Raw genomic sequence first — 20845 nt, 5'->3', positions numbered from 1 at the left:
AATATGAGGCGGTCTTTGTGGAGAAAAAGCTTGTTTAGTGGACTAACTTTGCACTTGAAGGGATGCCCGTTCAATTAACTTTTAACAGGTCTGACGCTACGGCTGTATCTAGGCTAACGGCTAACATGCTAACTATTATCTGTATGTCACTAGTCACTTGAACCAAATTTAGGACGATAGGAGATGGGTTGAAATAAACCAAAATTTCCCTTTAAACAAGAAAATGTGGGTCACATCACAGGTGTTAGAAGATGAATATACATTTCTAAAAAAAAAAAAAAAAAAAACATTAACAAATTTAATTTAATATTTTAATGTTTTCAATCCTCCAACTGTTGACTTTGTGTGTCAGCTCTGTCTTCTGCATTAGCTGGAATACGAGAGTCGTCTCAATCAGATGTGTTAATAACAGGCAAGTTAACTGTGGAGATGTGCTGCTCAATCCAAAGAGTAGTCAATTAAATTGTATTTCCTGAATTCATTTAGATTTAAAATACATTATCTTAGCTTCACGTGTATAAAATGTCCCAAAATGACCACTTTAAACACACTATTTGAGCAGCTCATAGTTATTACAGGATTTGCAGTTTTGTGTCAGGCCATGGGTCTTGTGTTGGCACGTTGGGTTGCAGAAATAACTTGTTCTATGTGTGGTAGGTGGGGCATCTGCTGCATTGCATATTGCAGTTTCCAGTTTGGGAGGTGAACTTGAAAACAGACCCATGTAGGACTAGAGCCAGGAATTAACTAAGCTTAGCACAAAGACTACAAACAGGATGGAATGGCTAGCCTGGCTCTGTCCGAAAGACACCTAATAGAATCTCTAAAACTCATGATGATAACATGTTGCATCTTGTTTGTTTAATCTGTACACAAACCAAAAACAACAACTTGTGGTTTTACATGGAGTTATATACTGGATCTATTTCCCTCTGGACACAGTGATTTCCTGTTTGTTTGTCTGGGAAGAATGACCTATTTTCCAAAAGGCCAAACTCTCCTTGAACTCATTTAATAGTAGCAGAAAGTGACCGTGTCAAATTAAATCCTCACCATCTCAGCTTGTTTGACTGTGCGAGGGAATCCGTCCAACAGGAAGCCGTTCCTGCAGGCTGGCGTGTCGAGGTTCTTCTCGATGAGCTCCACAACCATCTCATCACTGACCTGTCAGTGAATAAAACGTAATCATTCCCTCATCCAGCTATTCACACTGTAATCTGCCGTATCCTGCACAGCAACAGCTCTGCACAAGAGCCAGAAAACAACATGCTGACAGTGTTCAACTGTTTCAGAGACATGTGATTTCTTCACAGTGATTAAATAAGAGAAGACATTTTGTATAGAGAACAGAAAACAGATTCTTTCATGCAGCGGATGCTCAAAAACATCAGCAAACACAGCGACAAACAGCTGTGAGGAAATCAGTCTCATGCTGAGACACGGAGGAGGCAACAGAGAGTTATGCAACAGTTGCATAAAGACACACACACACACATACACAAAGTACTTGATGTACACACAAATACACAACACCACACACAATAAGAGATTAGAAATGTTATGAAAGGTGCCAAAAGGCAACACAAAATTATTCTCATATCAGAAGAGATGTCAAAATTTCGTCAAAACATGAAGTAGGAATGAGAGTTCTTAAAATCAAATGCATGTACACTCAGGCTACATCCACACTAATATGCTTTCAACGCCTAGCGTCCACACTTCTCTGCCATTTTGGAACCCCTAAAACGGTGTTCTTTGAAAATGGTGTCAAGTCTGACCCTGTTTTAATTTGTTGTTTGGGGTTGTGTTTTAGTCTGGATGGGCAGAAACAGACACTTTTAGAGACGATGATGCAGTCTGACACGTTTGCTTCCTGACTGGGTTTGAGGGGGTTAAAAAGAGGGTAAGTCACAAGGTCATATCATGTCATATCATTAGGATACAACACGCGCAGTGGAATCTAGGCACACATGCCGAAGTAGTCTGCAGTCTGCCTTGGGTCGGAATATTTTTGCACAAAAAATGACAATAAAAGCTTTCTAATGCTAATTTCTAATTCTCTAGTTGCATTGCACATGTGTCATACCTAATAGCTCCTATCACCTTCACCTCACCTCAGCTTTCACATATCAGGAGGGTATGACAGATACCGCCCAAGCCTATCAGACACTGCATCCAAAAACTAATACTGTAATACAATACAGTGTGGACATAAAGGGTGGAGATTCTGGAAGCACCGAAAGGCAGATTAATATGTTAAGTTACAAGAGAATTTAAGAACAGAGTCGTAAATAGAAAAGAGTAACAGTTAATACATAAGGTGCATGCTTAATTAATTCAGTCATTTAATGTGTTTTTGCCTCCATTAGACGATAAGAAGATATCTCAATTACTTGTCAATGTTGAGAGTATTACTTTACTCCGTATATGGCTGAGCTCCAACTCAAAGGAATGGAAAATTCTTGGGAAAAACCTGGTATGCTGTCTGACACTTGTTGCACTGCATGGTTGTGTTTAAGGCATTTTAATACAGCGGATAAGCTCTCAAATTATGAGGAATTGTGCACTTTTTGAAAAAAGCATGAAATTTCTACCATAGTTAGTACATACCATAAGGTTTATTTTCAGATGTGGAGGGAAGTCAGATTTGACCTCTGAGGCCCAGGAGAGGTCAAATTCAAGATGGCTGCCAATAATATTAAAATATGCTTAACTTTGGAACCAAACACAATAGAAAAACATTTAAGGTGTCATTTCCAACTAAGTTTAGGGTGCCCATTCAGTTAGTGATACTTTTGAAATCAATGGAATTCAAGAAAATGCATTTAGGTCAAGGTCAAGGTAAAAATTTGCTTACAAAAACAAAACATTTTCCCCTCTTTTTTTTTTTATTTTATTTTTTTTAATGAACACCAAAAATATTTCAATTACTTTTTACTCTCATGTATTATTCAGTAATTAGTTATCATTTACTGGGATGTGTGGTTATTTTTTCCTGCTAAGCACATCATTATCAGCAGATGGCCCTCTAGAGCATCAGTAGCTAATGCCAGTAGCGATGTAGTCAGTAGGCAACATGATGAGTAGGCTACAGTATGCACAAGTGACGAGACAGAGAGCACTTCTGACATAAATATCCTACCAGGTAAACTGACTGACTATGTACAGACAATGGCCGTGTTTCCCAGTTAAGAGCGATCTTAAGACTTAAGAGCACAGTTAAGAACGTCTTTGGTAAGAAGGGTTGCTAAGATACGAGTGTTTCCCAGATGCGTTCTTAATGCCCTTCTAAGGATCGCTCTTAAGATCGCTCTTTAAGAAGCTCTTAACAGGAGCTGTCCACTACCGCGGTGCTGAAACAATCGATGTTAGGCAAATCGATCACCCACCACTTAATCAGCGCATAAGTCACACACAGCGCTGCTACCTAATGTACTAATTCCCTGCTGCTCGTGTGTATGTGTGTTCTAATAATTCTAATGAAAAACTAAGACGATAAATATTTGTTAATGACCTATTTTCATGATGAAAACAAGACTACAACTAAATAAGAAGTAGTCTTGGTAAGAGAATCATAAGGAAATGTATTATATTTAAACAAAAAAACACAGACGCCTTGCTGAGGCCGGTGCCGTCTCCCACCACCTCCAGGAAGCTCCCCACTGCGTAAAAACGCAGCGCAGCCAGGCACTGCACCTCCGGGCTGAGGGCGAAATTGCACCGGGTTGCCCTCCGGATGTGTGGAGACACTAGTTGATGAGGCGTTGTATCTCAGCACGGGGCAGCCGGTACTTCATTTGGACAGCCCGGTCTGACAGCACGTCGAGTGGGCTGAAGTGCTGACGCACAAATGCATTTACATATACGGTTTGGCTTCGCACACGGCGACGCTGTTGGTTAGCAGCGAGAATATGCTGTAAAGCAGCCATGGTATCTCACACATGTGTGATGTGGCAACGCCTTTATATAGAGTAGCGGGTGGAGCATCCCTTGATGAGGTTCCAGCTGAGCTCAATTACACCTGTCAGTTGCCTGATATCTGAATGTCGCAGGTTTGGAGGGTGGATGTGTTTCTGTTGTGGCCTGATGCATTTTTTGGATGTGGTAAACTACCTCATATGTGCATACAGATGTGGGATATGTGCGGACAAATTATGATAAATAATAGTGATGATGATTCATTTTCTTTGTGTGCCTGATATGCACAGCACATAGAGGAACACACTTGTTATTCCTCATACTTATTTTTCTTATTATTATTATTTTTCTTCCGCCAGATTTCGGTGTGTAACTTGTGCCACAGCTTTGAGCGCACATAGGGTCTTCATAAAACATATAGATTCAAGATTCAAAGTGTTCATTGTCATATGCACAGTAAGGACATGCGTTTCCCTGAAGAATGAAATTCGTTCTTTTCTGTCACCAATTAATGCTAAACAATATAAATCTGAAGTATAAAATAGATCAAAATATATACGGTGCGCACTGTTTCAATATCTACATTAGCGTATTGCATTCACTTGACAAATAAAAAAAAAAGTCTGTTTTATTGAGTAATTTTTTCTGTTTTTCAGAGTAATTTTTTTATTTTTCTGTTTTTCGTGGTATTTTTTTTCTTTCTGTTTTTCATGGTAATTTTTCTGTTTTTCTGAGTATTTTTTTCTGAGTTAAGAGACCAATAGAACAACAGACGCTTTCATTCCTTTCTTGAGAGCTCGATATAATGGAAGCCAACATGACCCGCTTGTTTAGTTTAATCTAGGTTCACTTTGTTTTGGGTTTGAGACACTGGGAGATACTCGTCTTTAAGTCATATAGATGGTGTTATCATTAGTTTGTCGACTTTACGCAGGCACCAGTCACTTGCAGGTGCCAGGTGGGAGCTTCTCACGAGATTTTTAAGTATCTCGTCTCCTCGTTCAGGAAAAAAAATTACCAACGAAAACCAGAAAAAAATTACCATGAAAAACAGGGAAAAAATTACTCAGAAAAACAGAAAAAATTACACCAAAAAACAGAAAAATAAATAAATTACTCTGAAAAAACAGAAAATATTACTCCAAAAAACAGAAAATATTACTCCGAAAAACAGGGAAAAAATTATTCAGACAGTAATTAGTCAGAAAGCTTAGTGTAATATTAATTTGCCTGACGCGGCTGGATCTGTGTGCATTTGGTTGCTAAGAAGACTGCTAAGAGTGGGTTAGCTCGATCTTACAACTCCTTCTTAGTGAAAGATCTTCTTAAGCTAAGAGCGATCTGGGAAATGCGTTTTTCTTTCACAGGAGGCTTAAGAGTGTTCTTAAGAAGCTCTTAGCGCTACGAGCCATCTGGGAAACGCCGCCAATATAAGTATACCTGAGTAAAGCCTTAACATGCAAATACATTGAATTTGATTGTAGCCGGGAATGAGTCTGCCTAGTTAGTTAGCCATCTAGCTTCTGTGGTAAAAAAAAAAAAAAGGCGGGCACTTATCAAAATAATTCTGCTAGCTAAACTAGAAGACAGTCTAGAACAAACATGAGCTGAAGTCAGTTGAATGATTGAACAACGCATGTTCTAGAGATTTCAGCTTGGTCATTTGTGTGAAGTAGGACTATAGCTGAATTAATGGTGATAGCAAAGTAGCCTAGTTCAATACTGTGCCGCTGGTATCAAACAGGCTTGAGAGCTAATAGCTGGCATGTAAATGTAGACGTGTTATTACTGATTTCAAAGCAAGTTTCAGTATAAGAAGCATAGTAGGCCTACTGAAATATTGTAAGTAAATACATTTTTAATGATCATTATCATTACTGTTATTATGTTGGAAATAAACCATCTTTTTGCACCCTTTATCTCACTCCGTCTGCATAATTTGACCATGACTTTGACCTAAATGCATTTTCTTGAATTCTGGTGATTTCAAAAGTATCATCAACTGAATGGGCACCCTAAATTTAGTTGGAAATGACACCTTAAATGTTTTTCTACTGTGTTTGGTTCCAAAGTTAAGCATATTTGAATATTATTGGCGGCCATCTTGAATTTGACCTCTCCCGGGCCTCAGAGGTCAAATCTGACTTCCCTCCACATCTGAAAATAAACCTTATGGTATGTACAAACTATGGTAGAAATTTCATGCTTTTTTCAAAAAGTGCACAATTTATCTGCTAATCCGCTGTACTATTTTAGCTGTAAATGTCACTGAAGACAAATAAAACAGGAGACATGTAGTCATGTGGGACCGAACGTTAGGAGCTCTAACGTCAACATGGAGCCTCAGAGAGTGCTGCAGGGGCAGAGAAAGAAAAATACACATAGAGGTCATGAGAAGCAGATGAGCAGAAACGTTACCAGTTTGCCAGCATCCATGGTCTCCTTGAGCCTCTTGCCGAGCTCCGAGCCTGAAGCCACCATGGCCCTCAACATGTCTCCGGTGGCCAGGTGGCAAACACAGTACTGCTCTGCTAGCCGAGGGGCCTGCAGGGAGAAAAGAGACAGATTAATGAATTATTAAAGTTTTAAATGATCACCACTGACCAGACAGATGAAGAAAGAGTTTGGCTGTGGTTCCTAACTTTGTTCTACCCACTGATCTGTCAGAGAGCCAACCACCTGCATTGTTGGCTGTTAGAAACATGGAAGCAGTTTGCAGTAAATTTGGCTATGAGACCAAAAAGTTTTCAGAAGCAGGGATTTATAGTTGTGTAGGCCAAGCAACCTCTCCAGAAAATTCAAAGTTATCTTATATATTACTCAAATGATGAGTCAGTTAGATATGAGGAACATCTTCTCTCTACTAATTAGGTCAAAGCTTTGTTCCTTTGTTCACATTACATGACTGACTGTCCAGGGCTGGAAATTAACTTTATTGTCCACCTGCCACACTGGCTGATGTAGTTTCAGCTCTCAATACAAGAATCCACACATCAAATAAATCCTAAGAGCACTTCACTAAGAACAGATGACTCAAGCCAGATCACAACATGTGTTAAAGAAACAGGAGTCTGAACACACAGAGGTAATGCCAGGACACGTGTGGATGTGCACTTCAACACACATGTGACTGCTCTCAGAGGATTTCACCATGTGGCGATGTCACACGACAGAACTCAAGGAGGTCACTGACTTTTTTTTGTGGCAACACTTCAGGTTTCTGTCTCCTACAAAGTTACAAAACAAATCATCAACCTGAATTATGTAACCATGAAACTGTATTCTAACAGGCAAAAGACAACCATATGTTTTAAAGAGGGACTTACTCTATAATGCGTATGACCTGATGCGTAAATGCTGCTTGTACTGTGACTGTCTTTAGTAGATATTATGGTGATTTTTTTTTTGGATAGAACATTAGTCTAATAAAAATGCATGTTAACATTTGTCAATATGTTTGGAAAATTACACAACATACTGTATATACCAACATTAAACACATAATGGAACATTCCCATTTAGCCTTTAGTTAGAGAACCAGCTGATCTAGGTGTTCCTGAAGCACTGGTCTGACCAGAACAGATTCTGGTTAACTTTCACCCCCTTTCTTTTGTATTTATGTATTTTTACATTCATATTGCTGTGAAACTACACGCCAGTACAACTATACATCTAAATCATAGTCAGATTCTCCACCTAGCTGACTGACAGCAGCAGAGGAAGAGTTTCTTACGATAAACAGGGATGCAATTAATGTTTACTTTCATTATCAATAATCTGTTGATTATTTTTGCTCAATAATTTAGGTGATTAAATGTGGAAAATAGCGAAAATGCCAATCAGAATTTTCCAGGGGCCAAAAATTGCATTGTTAGGTCGCACCAACGGTCTACAACACAAGAGATATTCAACTTACAATGATGGAGAACTGGTGAAAAGCATTTTCACTTGATAATTGAGGTGAAGAATTGAACAAAGACTATTAAAATTGTTGCCTACTTTGTGCTGGTTGATTAAATTGACTGAATCGATAAAACACAGTTCAGTCCACAGTAACACCAATGCTTTTGTCTCCAGGTATTTAGATTACTGTAACTCATTATCTCAAGGTCTGACACAAAAATCAATCAACTGCCTCCAACCTGTCCAAAATACCACAGCTAGGGTTCTTACAAGAACTCAAATATTCCCTATTCTTACCTCACTGCACTGATTACTCATGGTGTCCAGAATTAATATTAAAATGTGCGCTTTTAAAACAAGCAACAATTCTTGCCCCTTCTTACATCATCAACTTTCTCACCCCTTACACCAGATCTTGGTCTCCAGTGCCAGGCTTGAGACAGAGGGCAGTAGGGCATTTGTCATAAGGGCTACACAATTGTGAAAAAACCTTCCATTGGGAAACAGACAAGCTACATCAGTGTCCTCTTTTAAAAACCAATTTCAATAAAATAGCTTTCAAGAGGGGTTTTTCTTTGTTTTTTATGCTTTCATTCCTTTGTTTAATCCTTTCTATTCGTTGTCTTTATCTTTGTCTCTATTTCTTGGCTGCATTGATTGATCATTTATTCCAATTTGTTATTGCACCATGTGTTTTCTACTTTTGTGTCTTTGAAGCACTTTGTAAATTTGTTTTTGAGAAGTGATATATAAATGAAGATAACTTTTGTTATAATTATTATTGCACTAGAGTCTATACCTGCAATTTTTATTTTGGTAACTTCTGCTCATGGTCATACTGGTAGATATTTTAATATATTTATATCTACCGTTCCCTATATTTCTATGAAGTTTCTGTGTATTACTTTGCACTTAGCTGCTTTTTGAACATCTGTTCCTCTCTCTGTTCTACTCCTACACTGCATATCTTTGTCTTTGTGCTCTGTGCAATGACCATTAAGTTGAATCCAATCTAATAATAAAATAAGCAGACATTTGCTCACTGCAGCATTTGGACAGTGTGGATTTACACTCTTTTCTCTGTTTCATATCCTAATAAAGTGAACAACAGTGGGGTTTTTGCTCTTTCGCCAAATAGAAAATATCATATTAGTCTTTGTTTAACTGTGATGAGCATGGCAAACTTCTTATAAACTGAATAAATCAAGTTATTCATTGATAAGAAAGAATAATCTTCAGAAGGAGCCCTACAACGAACCCTTTGCTCTGTGTAAGAGGCATACTAACAAAACACAACAGGTGACAGATGCTAACTTCTGACACCAGGGTTTTAAAGTAGTGAATTTCATCATCAAACATGACAAAAACTGTGTGCTTACAGACATATTTCTAACTGTCCCGGCCACTAATGAGGTTGTAATAGTAGTTAACTTCATTATGAAACTGACGAACGCATTTAAGAATAATAAAAACCCCTCTTAACGGACTCTCCAGCTGTGTTTTCCTGAGTGTTGTAGTTACAGACGGAGCCAGGTAAAGCCAGGTAGGTTAGCATTAGCATTAGCTTGTACTAACTACAGCTGACCATGCGTTGAACGCTACCAAGCTAACGGCTAACTGCTAGCTCAGTTAGCTTCTCCTACCTGAGTCCCCTTCCCGGCTCCGGGTGGTCCGAGCAGGATGGCACGGATCCCCTCCTGCACATCGGCTATCGCCTCCTTCAGCTGCGTGCTAGGTGCCATGTCTGGACCAGGAGAGCACCAGGGCAGAAACTTTATTAAAGTCTTTCTGTCTGGTCCTGATAACACTTTAGCCAAGTTGAGGCAGGAAAGGAAAACCTTTCCGCCTCCTCTCTGCCTCAACAGCTAAACCCCGCCCCCACTGGAAAATACAGCATTTTGATTGGCCGCTAGACTGTTCTGTCAGGGATCTGCGCTAATTGTGTTTGTTGATTGGTTGAAATTTGTGTGACGACTCATTGTGCAACATCCGAAAAAGCTTTCACTCCGTAATGTTGAATATGTGAAGAAATGTACACTATTTTTTCATCATAAATTAGTGATTTTATTGTTGATCATGGTGTTCTTGAATTTTTTCGGTGTTGCTTTTTGGTTTTCCTGTCTATCCCAATTAATAATTAATTGTATTATTATTTATTGTTAGTTTTTTCTGTATATAAATATACTGTTGTACTTATGAATAACTTTGTTTTGTCTTTTTATTATCTATATAATATTCCAATTTTTTCTCAGTCACTTTGGCGCATTTCTCAGATCAAAACTACGTGTTTAACCGCCACTGACTAGATCACTTGTGCACATCATAAAAGCAGTTTCTCATTCTTTCACTGCACATTTTCAACACATTTCTATTGGATTTTTTTTAGATGCATTAGATAAACCAATGTTCAACCACTTTTGTAAAATAGCTCACATGTTTTTATTTTGTGTGTGTGTGTGTTATGCAGTGCTGGAAAAGAGTTCAGTCATTCTCTTGACTGTGTCACAATGTCATGGTCTGTCATCAGACTGCAGTACAAACAGTAAAGGTGTAAATGTGAATCATGTCCAGTCTCTTGCAATCAATCTCCCACATACAGTAATGCGTGACTTTGTACCCTACTGTTGGAACAGATAAAGGCCATAAAGAAAAAGTCTGGCCTTGTGCATTGTTATCAAAACCTTAGCCATAGTTTACATCAGAAAATACTGACAGAGTGCACTATTACACTGAGCACATAACCGGGTTTTGCAGGTTATTGTGTGGTGCTGTTTGTATAAATTGTTACAACAAGAAATGCATTTATTGTTGAGTAGATGTTGAGGATGAATCAAGAAATGTACCAAAGCGACAGAGAAAAACTGTATGTAGTTGGTGTATTATCCCTTGGCACCCTGGAGGGAACAATATAAAGAAATATAAAGAAATTGACCAAATTACAGAAGTTATCTTGACTTCAAAGTTTTAATGAATGTAGTTACTCTTGATGATGGAATTAAAAAAAAAAAAAAAAAGGTCTAGTGTGTAGGATTTAAAGACATATATTGGAAGAAATGGTTTAGCTATGTTTTCTTTAGTGTATAATCACCTGAAAATAAGAATTGTTGTGTTTTCGTTACCGTAGAATGAGTTGTTTCTATCTACATACAGAACAGATCCTCTTCTCACAGAGTCTGCCATGTTGTTTCAGTTTTGTTACAGTAGCCTAGAATGGACAACCCAAACACTATTTGGATTTCTGCCTCGGCCACCGCTTTGCACACAATAGGAGTTTCAGTTCTGCAACCTCACCTCTGCCACTATATCCAACACACTGGACTTTTCAGAAAAGGCCTGATTAGTGAGCTAAGTCTGTCTACTAATATGAAATCATGAGATGCAGATAAAACCCCCCAAAATGTATTAAGTAAACATTATTTGTTTATTGGAGAAATTATTTGTTTTTGAGTAACAAAGCATTTCCATGTCAGTACAAGGAGATTTCTAACTGTTGCCAATGAAGATCAAAGATTAGCTCACAGTGAATGGTATCTTTAATTCACATTTTATATTATAAACACCTCCTCTGTGATACCCTCAAACTTAACTCAACCCTCAACTACATATAAAGCAGACTAAAACCTCATCTATCTGTGTCCTCATTGTCACGGAACATGAAAAATGTGTTTCGTCTGGACAAGAGAAGTGACATTCACTCAATGACCTGATGAACTAAATAAAGCATATGGGCAACACTTTATTAAGCCCTTCCCATTCTTGAGGCTGACAGGAAGGAGCTGTCTTTTAACAGTGTTTGTGAAATGTTAAATTAGTTCCCCTTCAGAGCAAGTGAGGATCACAACGAGAAAATGCCTGAAGTTGATGTTCTGTACTCTGATGTCAAGTTCACAAGAGAGAGGAGAAACGCACACGGTCAGTCTTTAATGCGATACCTGTCTGTTCGTCTATCTACATTCCTCTTACATTTCTAAGAAAGCTATTATTGTTTGTGTGACATAGGAATGTTTAATCAAACACTTTATCAGCAGTAAGCACTTATTAACAGTTAATTCAACACCAGTTTTGTGATTTCTGTGGCAGAGACCAGTTCCTCACCGGGGAACACCACATACTCCGAGGTCAAGATTGTGCAGACTCAGCCACCCACAGAGCTTCCTGGTTAGTTATATAAAAAGTGATAAACAGGAAGGTGGACTGTGACTTCCAGAGAATGGAGGTCCTGAATAAAAAAGCTACCAGTCTCTGATCTGCAGCGCTATTCATCAACCTTGATGGTTTTGATGTGAGATGTTGAGTGTTGGAGATATCAGCCATAGAGGTGTCTGTCTTCTCTCAAATATAATGGAACTAAATGGCACTCGGCTTGTGGCGCCAAATTCTTTTTTATTTTTTGGGGGGGCAGAAGGAAGTGTGTATCTACTGCTCACTCACCTCGCACCACTGAGCCAGCTAACATCACAGCTCAGCAGAGGAGGACACCATTAATGTTTTCACAATGTCACGAGTCTCTCGTTTATGAGTAGTTGCACGCTCCTTTCTGCATGGTGATACGATTGGTGGGTGTAGTTCGGTAGGAAGAAAATAGTTCCTACATGAAACTGCTCACAACAAGGTCTGTGGATTATCTTGAGTAACCGCATCATGATTTCTGGAAAGAGACATTTCTGTTGAGTTTTTTAAATATGTTTTTTTGGCTCTTTGAGCACCACAAGTCGAGTGCCATCTAGTTCCATTATATTGGAGAAAAGGCAGACATCTCTATGGCCGGTATCTCCAACACTCTGCAACTCACACCAATCTATATTTATTAATAATACTACAGGTAAGAGGAAAAATATGTACATTTGATTTTGGGGTGAACTGTCACTTTAACTTTTCATATATTTGTCAAAATAAAAATGTATATTCTCTATTGTGTGGAACAAAACGTATAACAGTAGAGAAATTGCTGCCCTAAATTATTAGTGCTAAATAGTGCAAAATATTGCTCCTTATGTAACTTCAATCACTTTAAATCCACCTTTACTGTTTGTATTATGAATATGTAGTAATATTACGAGAATTCATTCTATGTGAGGGTTGAAAGTTCATTTAAAAGTCAAAGTTGTGATTGTTTAAACCATGTAATCCAGATTCACACATATAAATGAAAACATCTGAGTTATAATAAAGAGAACATTAGCATTTTATGCACTTCTCAGCTGACTGAATTTAAAAAATATATACATGTGTACACATATAAAACATTACCAATGTGAACAACATCATCAGAAGCTTTTCGTAACATGAACTTTATCTTTAATAAACTGAATACAAAGCAAACATTTATCATCGGCCAAACCTCATTGCACATATAATGCAGCTATAAGACATGAAAACCAGGCATGACGACATATTCCTCTTTCATAATATTTCCTGCTTTTCAACTCTTAATTATAACAAAAAAACAAACAAAAAAAAAAGACAGAAATAAACACACTACCACAAAGAGCACAGAGTCAGTGTTCAATGTGAAGTGTGAAGAGAAGGCCATTAAAAAATAAGGAACTGACCATGAAGAAGAACCACATACATTCAACGTTAAGTCATGCTTTAAAGAGTATTCATGTTTCCTGTTCGTCTCTTTCTACGTGCTGTGGTCCCTCGAAGCTTCACTGTCTGAGTAAACATTCAAATATTTGTAGACTCATATTTGTATGTCTGTGCAGAGACTCCCTGGGTGATAAATAATGCACTATAGATAAGGTGAAGTTGAAGTTACAGCAATCAGACATGAAGCAGCATCATAACAAACAGCTCAAAGAGGCAACTGAGAAAAGGCAAAATGTCACAGATGGTTGCTGTAAAAGTGTCTCCGAAAGACAGCATCGGCCAACCACTGATATGTTACATTTGCACACTTCAAATGTATCATATCAACATTTCTGATGTGACATAATACGTCAGTCGATGGCGGATGGTGGATGGTGTAACACTTAGCAACCACTGTTTGAGACAACAAACAACAAGTTAGAGTTAGCAAGTTGATTCCTGTGGTTTTTTAGGCAGGAAATCATAAAGTTTCAACATATCTGTTAACGCTGCAGAGGGTCTCCAGTTGAACTTTTTCTATTAAAAACTTCTCTCAGTTTTTGGAGAAAAAAAACACATAGTGAAACTTAAATCTTAGAATTAAATTTTTGAAAGTTTAGTTTGAAAAAAATAACCCAAATGTTCACTTGAGTGGGGTGGACATAATAATATGAACATCTGGGTGATCTAGTGTGACAGCACTGCTCCTTTTATAACACATTTTGTTTCCATACAGCTGTTGGTTCAACTTTTGCTTTCACATTGATGGCGACATGTCCTCTGTCTTTGTCCTGCACATGCATGCTTGTAAAAAGCCAAATAGAAACCTGGTTGTGCGAACATACATGGCTGAGCCAAGAAATCATACCCACGTTTTTCTCCAGGAAAAATCTGAGTAACCTGCACCAGTTACAGGAACTTGGTTTCTCCTCAGCACTGTGACTAGGAAATCAGTCAAATGGAAAAAGTGCACTGAAAGTCATGTGTCTGTCTCTTCTGCTGTTCAATAGGTTCCCAAAAGCTGGAGTCAAATGGACGATCAAAGGTCACATCAGAGAGAGTGGCCTTGGTAATTCTCAGTGCTCTCCTGACGGCTGTTGCCATCGCCCTCGGCCTGACCTGTACGTTTGCTCACTTCAAAGTAAATTAAGTTTAGAGCAAAATATAAAATCTGATGGTGGTTTTGAAGAACAGAGCTGGGAGCTTTCTGGTGACCTCAGCTCAGAACTTTAAGATTCAAGTTCAGTTTGATTGATGATTGATGTTTTCCTTTTTCGGAACAGTCGATGTTAAATCAGCAACAAATGTCACTTTTTTGGAAACCAGTTTTTATGTAGAGCTCTCCATTTATAATATCACTCAACTAATCTTGAAATGATTATGATAAATGAGCTCTATAATCTACATGTGTATTCATTTTTCAATCAGCTTACAAAAACATTGAAACCATGAAACGTCTCCAGAGGCTGATGCATGAGCGTGACACCGTGATAAAAAATCTGACAGGTAAACTTTTTCAGCTGCAAGGTCACTTTCAAACATGTCACATTTTGGATTTAACACATTTTAATTCTGACTACTTCTGATGGATGACTGATGAAAGTGAAATGTTTTTATCCTCTTTCATAACAGAGACATGCTGTGGAGTCAAGTCATGCAACAAGGTGCAGCATATGAGCCCACAACCTCCTGGGGAAAAAATTAGTAAGTGAAGGATTGTTGCCTCTGTCTGATTCAAGCTCCTGAACTTCAAAGTCCCTGCTGCTCCAAGATTGCACGTAAACAGTTATTTGTTGCACCTGACTGAAGTCTTTGCTGTGATCTCGTCATAGCCTCCAACAAAGACGGCTCATGTCCAAAATGTGAAGAAGGCTGGGAGCAACATGGAGGACAGTGCTATTATTTCTCCACCGATAATTCAACCTGGGAAGAAAGCAAAAATAAATGTCAACAATATCCGGGGGGAGACCTGGTTAAGATAGACAGTAGAGCTGAGCAGGTATAACACACTGCTGCAGGCTCTTGTTTGATCAAATCCTTGTTTCCATGTTAGTTGTCACAAATAAGTCATGTGATGTTACATATTTGTATTTTTTGTCAATTTTTCCTGTCCAGGCCTTCCTGGAGCTGAAACTGAGAGAAAAAATGAACATTCCTGAGGACAAGTTCTGGATTGGACTGACAGATTCAAAGTTAGAGGGAACATGGTTGTGGGCAGACGGCTCACCGCTGAACACAAGGTTTGACACACTTCTTGTCAATTTCCATAACTAGAGTTACCAGTTTTATTAAAGTAATTCTCTCTGTTTCAAATAACTCAGTTTGACTTTTTGGAGCGGCAAGGAGCCAGACAACTGGAAAGGGGAAGATCCTGCTGGAGAGAACTGTGTGAGGATGGGGGAGAAAGCAGGAGCTGAAGACCTGCGCAGTTGGTTTGATAAAGCCTGTAAAAAGCCTCAGAGAAGTATCTGTGAGAAACCAGCAGATCCTGGACATTTAAAATGTGTCTGAAATGTAAGTTCAGTGTTAAAGAAGCTCAGTGAAGGATGCAGAATGTTGAGCAATGCTGGTTTTGTACAGGTAATAATGAACAGGATGTAGGATATGCACCTCTAAAACACTTGGTGCTGTACTACCTGTTTGTGTTCAGGCAAGGGTATTTAGACAAACTAATCACAGATCCACATAACCTTAACCATAACAGCCCAAAGATGGATTATAGACTCAAATGCACCACCTCCACTTACAAACCTGGACATTTTAAACTATCTTGTGTTTGGACAGAGTGCAAACAATTTGGTAACAAAGGTAAGACTGACTCTCAGTCATGCAGATTACAACCACCTGAGTGACGCATGTGTTTGTGTCTATGTATATTGCTTGTCCTGCTTTGTGATGGTGATTTGACAGTGTATGACGAGGTGCAGCATTAACCAGCTTTTCACTGAGCTTCTTCCGTTTGTGCTCCAACAGCTCAGGTCATCTGTAAAAATGCATTAAAACTATTTTCATCTATAAACTGTCGCATTTTTTGAGTTCTCTGTAACTTTAAAGTTTGGTTTGGTGATATGCACAGTAATAAGGTAAAACAAATGGATGACTTTTCAACTGTGTTATTTATTAGCAATGAAAATAAGTAAAAATCAAGTCAGAGCTGAAAGCATCAACGTTTAGCCAACTCAAAAAGGCAAACAGACTGGACAAACAGTATATATCAGCAGGTAAAGTAAACTTTTTCTTTCTTTACCTTTTACAGTTGAAAGACATCAGAGGCTGGTTTCACAGAAATATTTTAACATGGCTCAGAACTCAGACTGAGACTATTCACTAAGCTTACAGAAAGCTGCTGGAGTGAAGGGAGCAGAGCCGTCTGATGCAGGCGCTTGGTCAGTCATGTTTTTCAGCTTTAAATTAAACACTAATTACGCATATTAGCCCTAATGAAGAACTACAGAGCCTTTGTGCTACAGATGAATTTCAAGATCTATCAGAAGACTTTTAGTTTGATCTAAGCCACAGTCAAAGTCTATCTCTGTGAAACCAAACTCCTGAAACAGCAGCTAAACTGTGCAACAGTAACAGTCCATGTCCAAACATTTGAAATGGTTTGAAATAAAGGCTGGTGGTAGAGTTTTTCAGGCTGCAGAGAAATAAAAGCAATCACAAAACATGGATGTGATCTTTCAGTATTAACTAATCTTAATCTAACCTGCAGGTGATCCCATCAAGAAAAGTCATGTTTGTAGTTTATATTTCTGTTTGATGGAATGTGTTTCTCTTAAGTTTTCAAAATTTAAACAGAGTTCTTCAAAAACAACAAAATAATGACGATAGCCGTTCATCCTTCTGAATCCTCCTCGTCCGGTATAAACGGTGTGTCACTTGGCGTCTGCTGATCTGCAGACCCTCCATCTCCTCCCCGTAGCTTTCGGACAGCGAGGATTCGTACAAGCATGGCCTCCATGGTGCTGTCGTCCAGAGGGGTGGAGGAGAACCACAGAGAGCTGCTGGGAACACAAGAGCGATCTGGGCGGAGATAGAACAAGTCGGTTCGCTGCCTCACCGACTCCGAGCTGGATGGAAGGAGAGAGAACAGAAAGTAGAGTTGGTCGATGAGATGAGACTGACAGGTGGTAAAAATCTGACAAAGACACATCTGTGTGTAGAAACAGGAGAGACGTCACAATCTGACAGCTTACATAATATACAACAAATTCATGAGTAATTTACAGACTCTTGGATGTACTCTGCGTGGTAAAGTACAAACTTTGAGAATGATTAAACCTACGTGAAGCTGCTGAAGATACTGGAGTTTATTTGGATAGGGTGTAAAATCAAAACTAAGACTGGACTGTTTTCCAACAAGTATCTGGGTGCGCTTATTGTTTTTTCTTTCTAAGTGAAAAATTACAGCATTTCAAAATCACAATAAAACGTTATCAGGCTTCAAAATCCCACACTGATCATTAAATCCTATCATCACATCAGCAGTTAAGATGAGAGGAAAAGAAATACAGTAGACAAAGAGGCAATTAATATGACTAAACTAAAATGCATAAAAAATAAAGCTACAAACCACTTGGAGAGGTAAAACTCGTAGAGTCTGACTGGACAGCGGAGAGGGTTCTCTGTGTTCTCCATCATCTTTATGACACCCTCTTTACTCTCAGTTTTCTTACGCTTCTTAGCTGGGACGCCGTCAGCATCTGACCAACACAAATGACCACACACACACACACACACACACACACACACACACACACACACACACACACACACACACACAAAACATCTGTGAGAGAATTATAACACACACGTGCATGTAGCTGATTTTTCACATTCTTGCTTTAATCACTTAAAATGCTCAAAAAGTGCCAAAGAGATATTTTTAGACAAAACTATGTGACTTCATAAACACCACCTGAACAAAATGTCCTGATTAAAATGATCAAATTGGAATAAGTTAAATATAAGAAATATCTTAAAATGTTAAATCAATATTACAACAACACAACAACCAGGTCCTTCACTTTGACCATCAGCCACACTGGTACCTGACTCTGCTTTGTTTATGGATGTAGGGGGACAAAAGCGCAGGAAGTTGGTCTCTGTGTCGTTCTGGTCGGTTCTGGTGCAGTGCTTGATGTGGGTGAAGGACAGCTGGCGGAGCTGCTCCACCGTGGTGAAGCCTAAGTACTTGCAGCAGAAGAAGAGCAGAGTGTTGAGGAGGACGATGGGGGAGTACGCCCCCAACTGTTTACAGTCCCAAAGATACTCCTCCTCCACGCAGGAATGGATATTGCCTGCAGAGAGAGGGAGAGGGGCGGTTATACCCTTTATCCACCAAAATCAGTGTGTTTATGCTGATTTTTTAAACATGAAAAAACAAAAACAAAAAAAAAACCACACAAAAAATAGGCAATAGACTCCTTTCCCATTGCCAGTAGACCAGAGCCATGTACACAGCTCTGCAGTGAATGAATATGCCTTTTAAGGGTGGGTGATATGGCCTTAAAACAATATTCAGGGTAGTGCCCTGCACGGGCCTATTATCTGGGCCCGGGCCCAGCCCTGGCCCGAGGGGGTGGAGCCCCAGCCCGGCAGGTTTTCAGAATTCTCATGCCCGAACCTGAAAAAAAAAAAAAAAAAGACTTTTTTTTTTTTTAAACCTCCCATAAAAACAGGTAGGCTGTTAATGTTGCAGACATCAAAATAGTTTAATTGGGGTTTCTAGCGTGGTATTAAGCTATATTCATTATATATTTTGCAGTCACTTCAAAAAACAAAATAATCAATTAAACAACCCAAAAAATGCTTCAAACACTTTTCTAAATAATCTTAATTTTGAAAGGAAATTAAATCTACCCAGATAAGGTCGGCACATATATATGTGCAGTTATAGACCTTATCTAAACACTTTTAATGGCATAAGTGGGTATATTTCGTTTCCATTCAATATTAAGATTATTTAGAAAAGTGTTTGAAGCATTTTTGGGGTTGTTTAATTGATTATTTTGTTTTTTGAAGTGACTGCACTGAACAAACCTGGTTGGCTCATCTTGAAGTTTAAACTTTGTCCAATACTGAGCTTTTCCCTTGGTATTGCTCACTGTCTTAAGTTCACCATCTTCAATCTTTTTCTTTATGTTGTCCATGTTTGTGGCGGGACCTGTGGGCTGGACGCGCAAATAGGATCAGTAAAATATGATGAGTGAGGTGCAGCGGAGAGGGAGAGGCACAGCGGCTGTCGGGCTGTCGGGCCCCTCGGGCCTCGGGCTCCAGCACAGGGCTGTAATTCAGGGTATTTTTGCGATAACAATATTCTTGACAATATGATAAATTAGTAAAATAATATTCATTATTAATTTAAGAACAGAATTGCAACAAAATAAGTGATGTACTTTCACAGTTTGGCTTGAAATACTCAGTAAAAACTCAAGAAAAATGATCTCTCATTTCTTTAGTTTGTAAAGAGTAAACAGTAGTAACTCAGAGTGAGATTCAGATTCTGTTAACTATATTAATAGTTCAACAAAATAAAATCTACCATAAATTACACATTTAAACAGCTCCCAAATACAAAAAATGTCCCCTTGGACATTTATATTTATATACGTATATACATATATATATATATATATATATATGTATAAAGAAATCAACAGGTGATTTCCTTCTTTTGGCAAAATCCTAAATGATTGAGTTGTTTTTTTCCCACCTGGAACTTTATGCTCCGCCATTTCTCCTCTAATCATCACGCTGTAACCTGTGACAGGCTGTTATGCTACCATGACTATTGCACATTCACATATAGGTAGTTTTCTGTCGAGCCTCAAGTGTCCTCCGCTGCTGCCGGAGGAGCCGCTGAATGAGTTCCCTCTGAGCGCTTAGATGCTAAAAGAGTCTGAGAAGTCCAGGGCTGTTCATAAAACATTCAGGATGCCCCCACACAACCAAAGCTGCTCTTCTTGTTGGAACCACCACAGAGTCTGTAATCATTTTGCTTTCAGCCATGCTTGTTGTTGCCGTGGGTAACTGTATGACGTCAATATGTTACAATCAAAATATCGTGAGTAACACAAGATTAATTTTTCATATCATATTAAGAATTATACAGGTATTATTGTGAACAATATGATCTGGCACATGGCACACCCCAAATACCTTTCTGTTTTTTGTTTTTTTCTGGCATGTCACGTTTGATGTCAGAAACACGCTGGAAAACAGATGGGTAAACAGTAAAAAAGCAGCATAGAGGCCAGTGAAAATGTTGCAGTGTCAACTTCTTATTTGTTATGGTTACTTGTAACAATCTCGTTGAAACTTGGTGCAGACTAATTTAGAATAATGATTGAGCGCTGCTTGGACAGAGCTGGACAGTATTTTGTGGCGGTGCGTCACTGCATCGCAAGGAAAGAGAGAAAATATTCGAGCCACATCCAAGAAATACCCA

At 38.7% G+C, this 20845-nt stretch overlaps 3 protein-coding genes across 7 annotated transcripts in view; 1 reads left to right on the top strand and 2 right to left on the bottom strand.

The window, feature by feature from the left end:
* Nucleotides 1–9667, bottom strand: part of ak2 (adenylate kinase 2) — a 21806-nt gene extending 12139 nt beyond the window's left edge. The window contains exons 1-3 of the mRNA XM_050034910.1: nucleotides 9465–9667; nucleotides 6337–6462; nucleotides 1054–1164 (exon numbers count right to left, since the gene is read on the bottom strand). Coding sequence (XP_049890867.1) covers nucleotides 1054–1164; nucleotides 6337–6462; nucleotides 9465–9563 — 336 coding nt within the window. The 5' untranslated portion in view covers nucleotides 9564–9667. The remainder of the gene's footprint in view (nucleotides 1–1053; nucleotides 1165–6336; nucleotides 6463–9464) is intronic.
* Nucleotides 9668–11591: 1924 nt separating this feature from the next.
* Nucleotides 11592–16411, top strand: illr4 (immune-related, lectin-like receptor 4). Its single transcript, XM_050034909.1, has 8 exons — nucleotides 11592–11733; nucleotides 11902–11979; nucleotides 14403–14513; nucleotides 14821–14898; nucleotides 15025–15096; nucleotides 15225–15391; nucleotides 15508–15632; nucleotides 15714–16411. Exons 1-8 carry the CDS (start codon nucleotides 11670–11672, stop codon nucleotides 15901–15903), a joined length of 885 nt encoding a protein of 294 aa, XP_049890866.1. The 5' UTR covers nucleotides 11592–11669; the 3' UTR covers nucleotides 15904–16411.
* Nucleotides 16412–16495: 84 nt separating this feature from the next.
* The window catches only part of LOC126384039 (uncharacterized), a 60932-nt gene continuing 56582 nt past the window's right edge, over nucleotides 16496–20845 (bottom strand). For 4 of the 5 annotated variants that reach the window (XM_050034885.1, XM_050034888.1, XM_050034886.1 and 1 more), the window contains 3 exons: nucleotides 18447–18695; nucleotides 17969–18098; nucleotides 16496–17465 (listed from right to left, as the gene is read on the bottom strand). In XM_050034885.1, the coding sequence (XP_049890842.1) occupies nucleotides 17231–17465; nucleotides 17969–18098; nucleotides 18447–18695 (614 nt within the window). In that variant the 3' untranslated portion in view covers nucleotides 16496–17230. Of the gene's footprint in view, nucleotides 17466–17968; nucleotides 18099–18446; nucleotides 18696–19457; nucleotides 19569–20110; nucleotides 20609–20845 lie in introns of those variants that run through there. The other variant, XR_007569217.1, reaches the window with a different exon arrangement.

The sequence above is a fragment of the Epinephelus moara genome, chromosome 22, assembly GCF_006386435.1.
Source record: "Epinephelus moara isolate mb chromosome 22, YSFRI_EMoa_1.0, whole genome shotgun sequence".
Taxonomy (NCBI): Eukaryota; Metazoa; Chordata; class Actinopteri; order Perciformes; family Serranidae; genus Epinephelus; species Epinephelus moara.
Note: the sequence above shows the minus strand (reverse complement) of the source record. Positions and strands in the feature narration are given on the sequence as shown.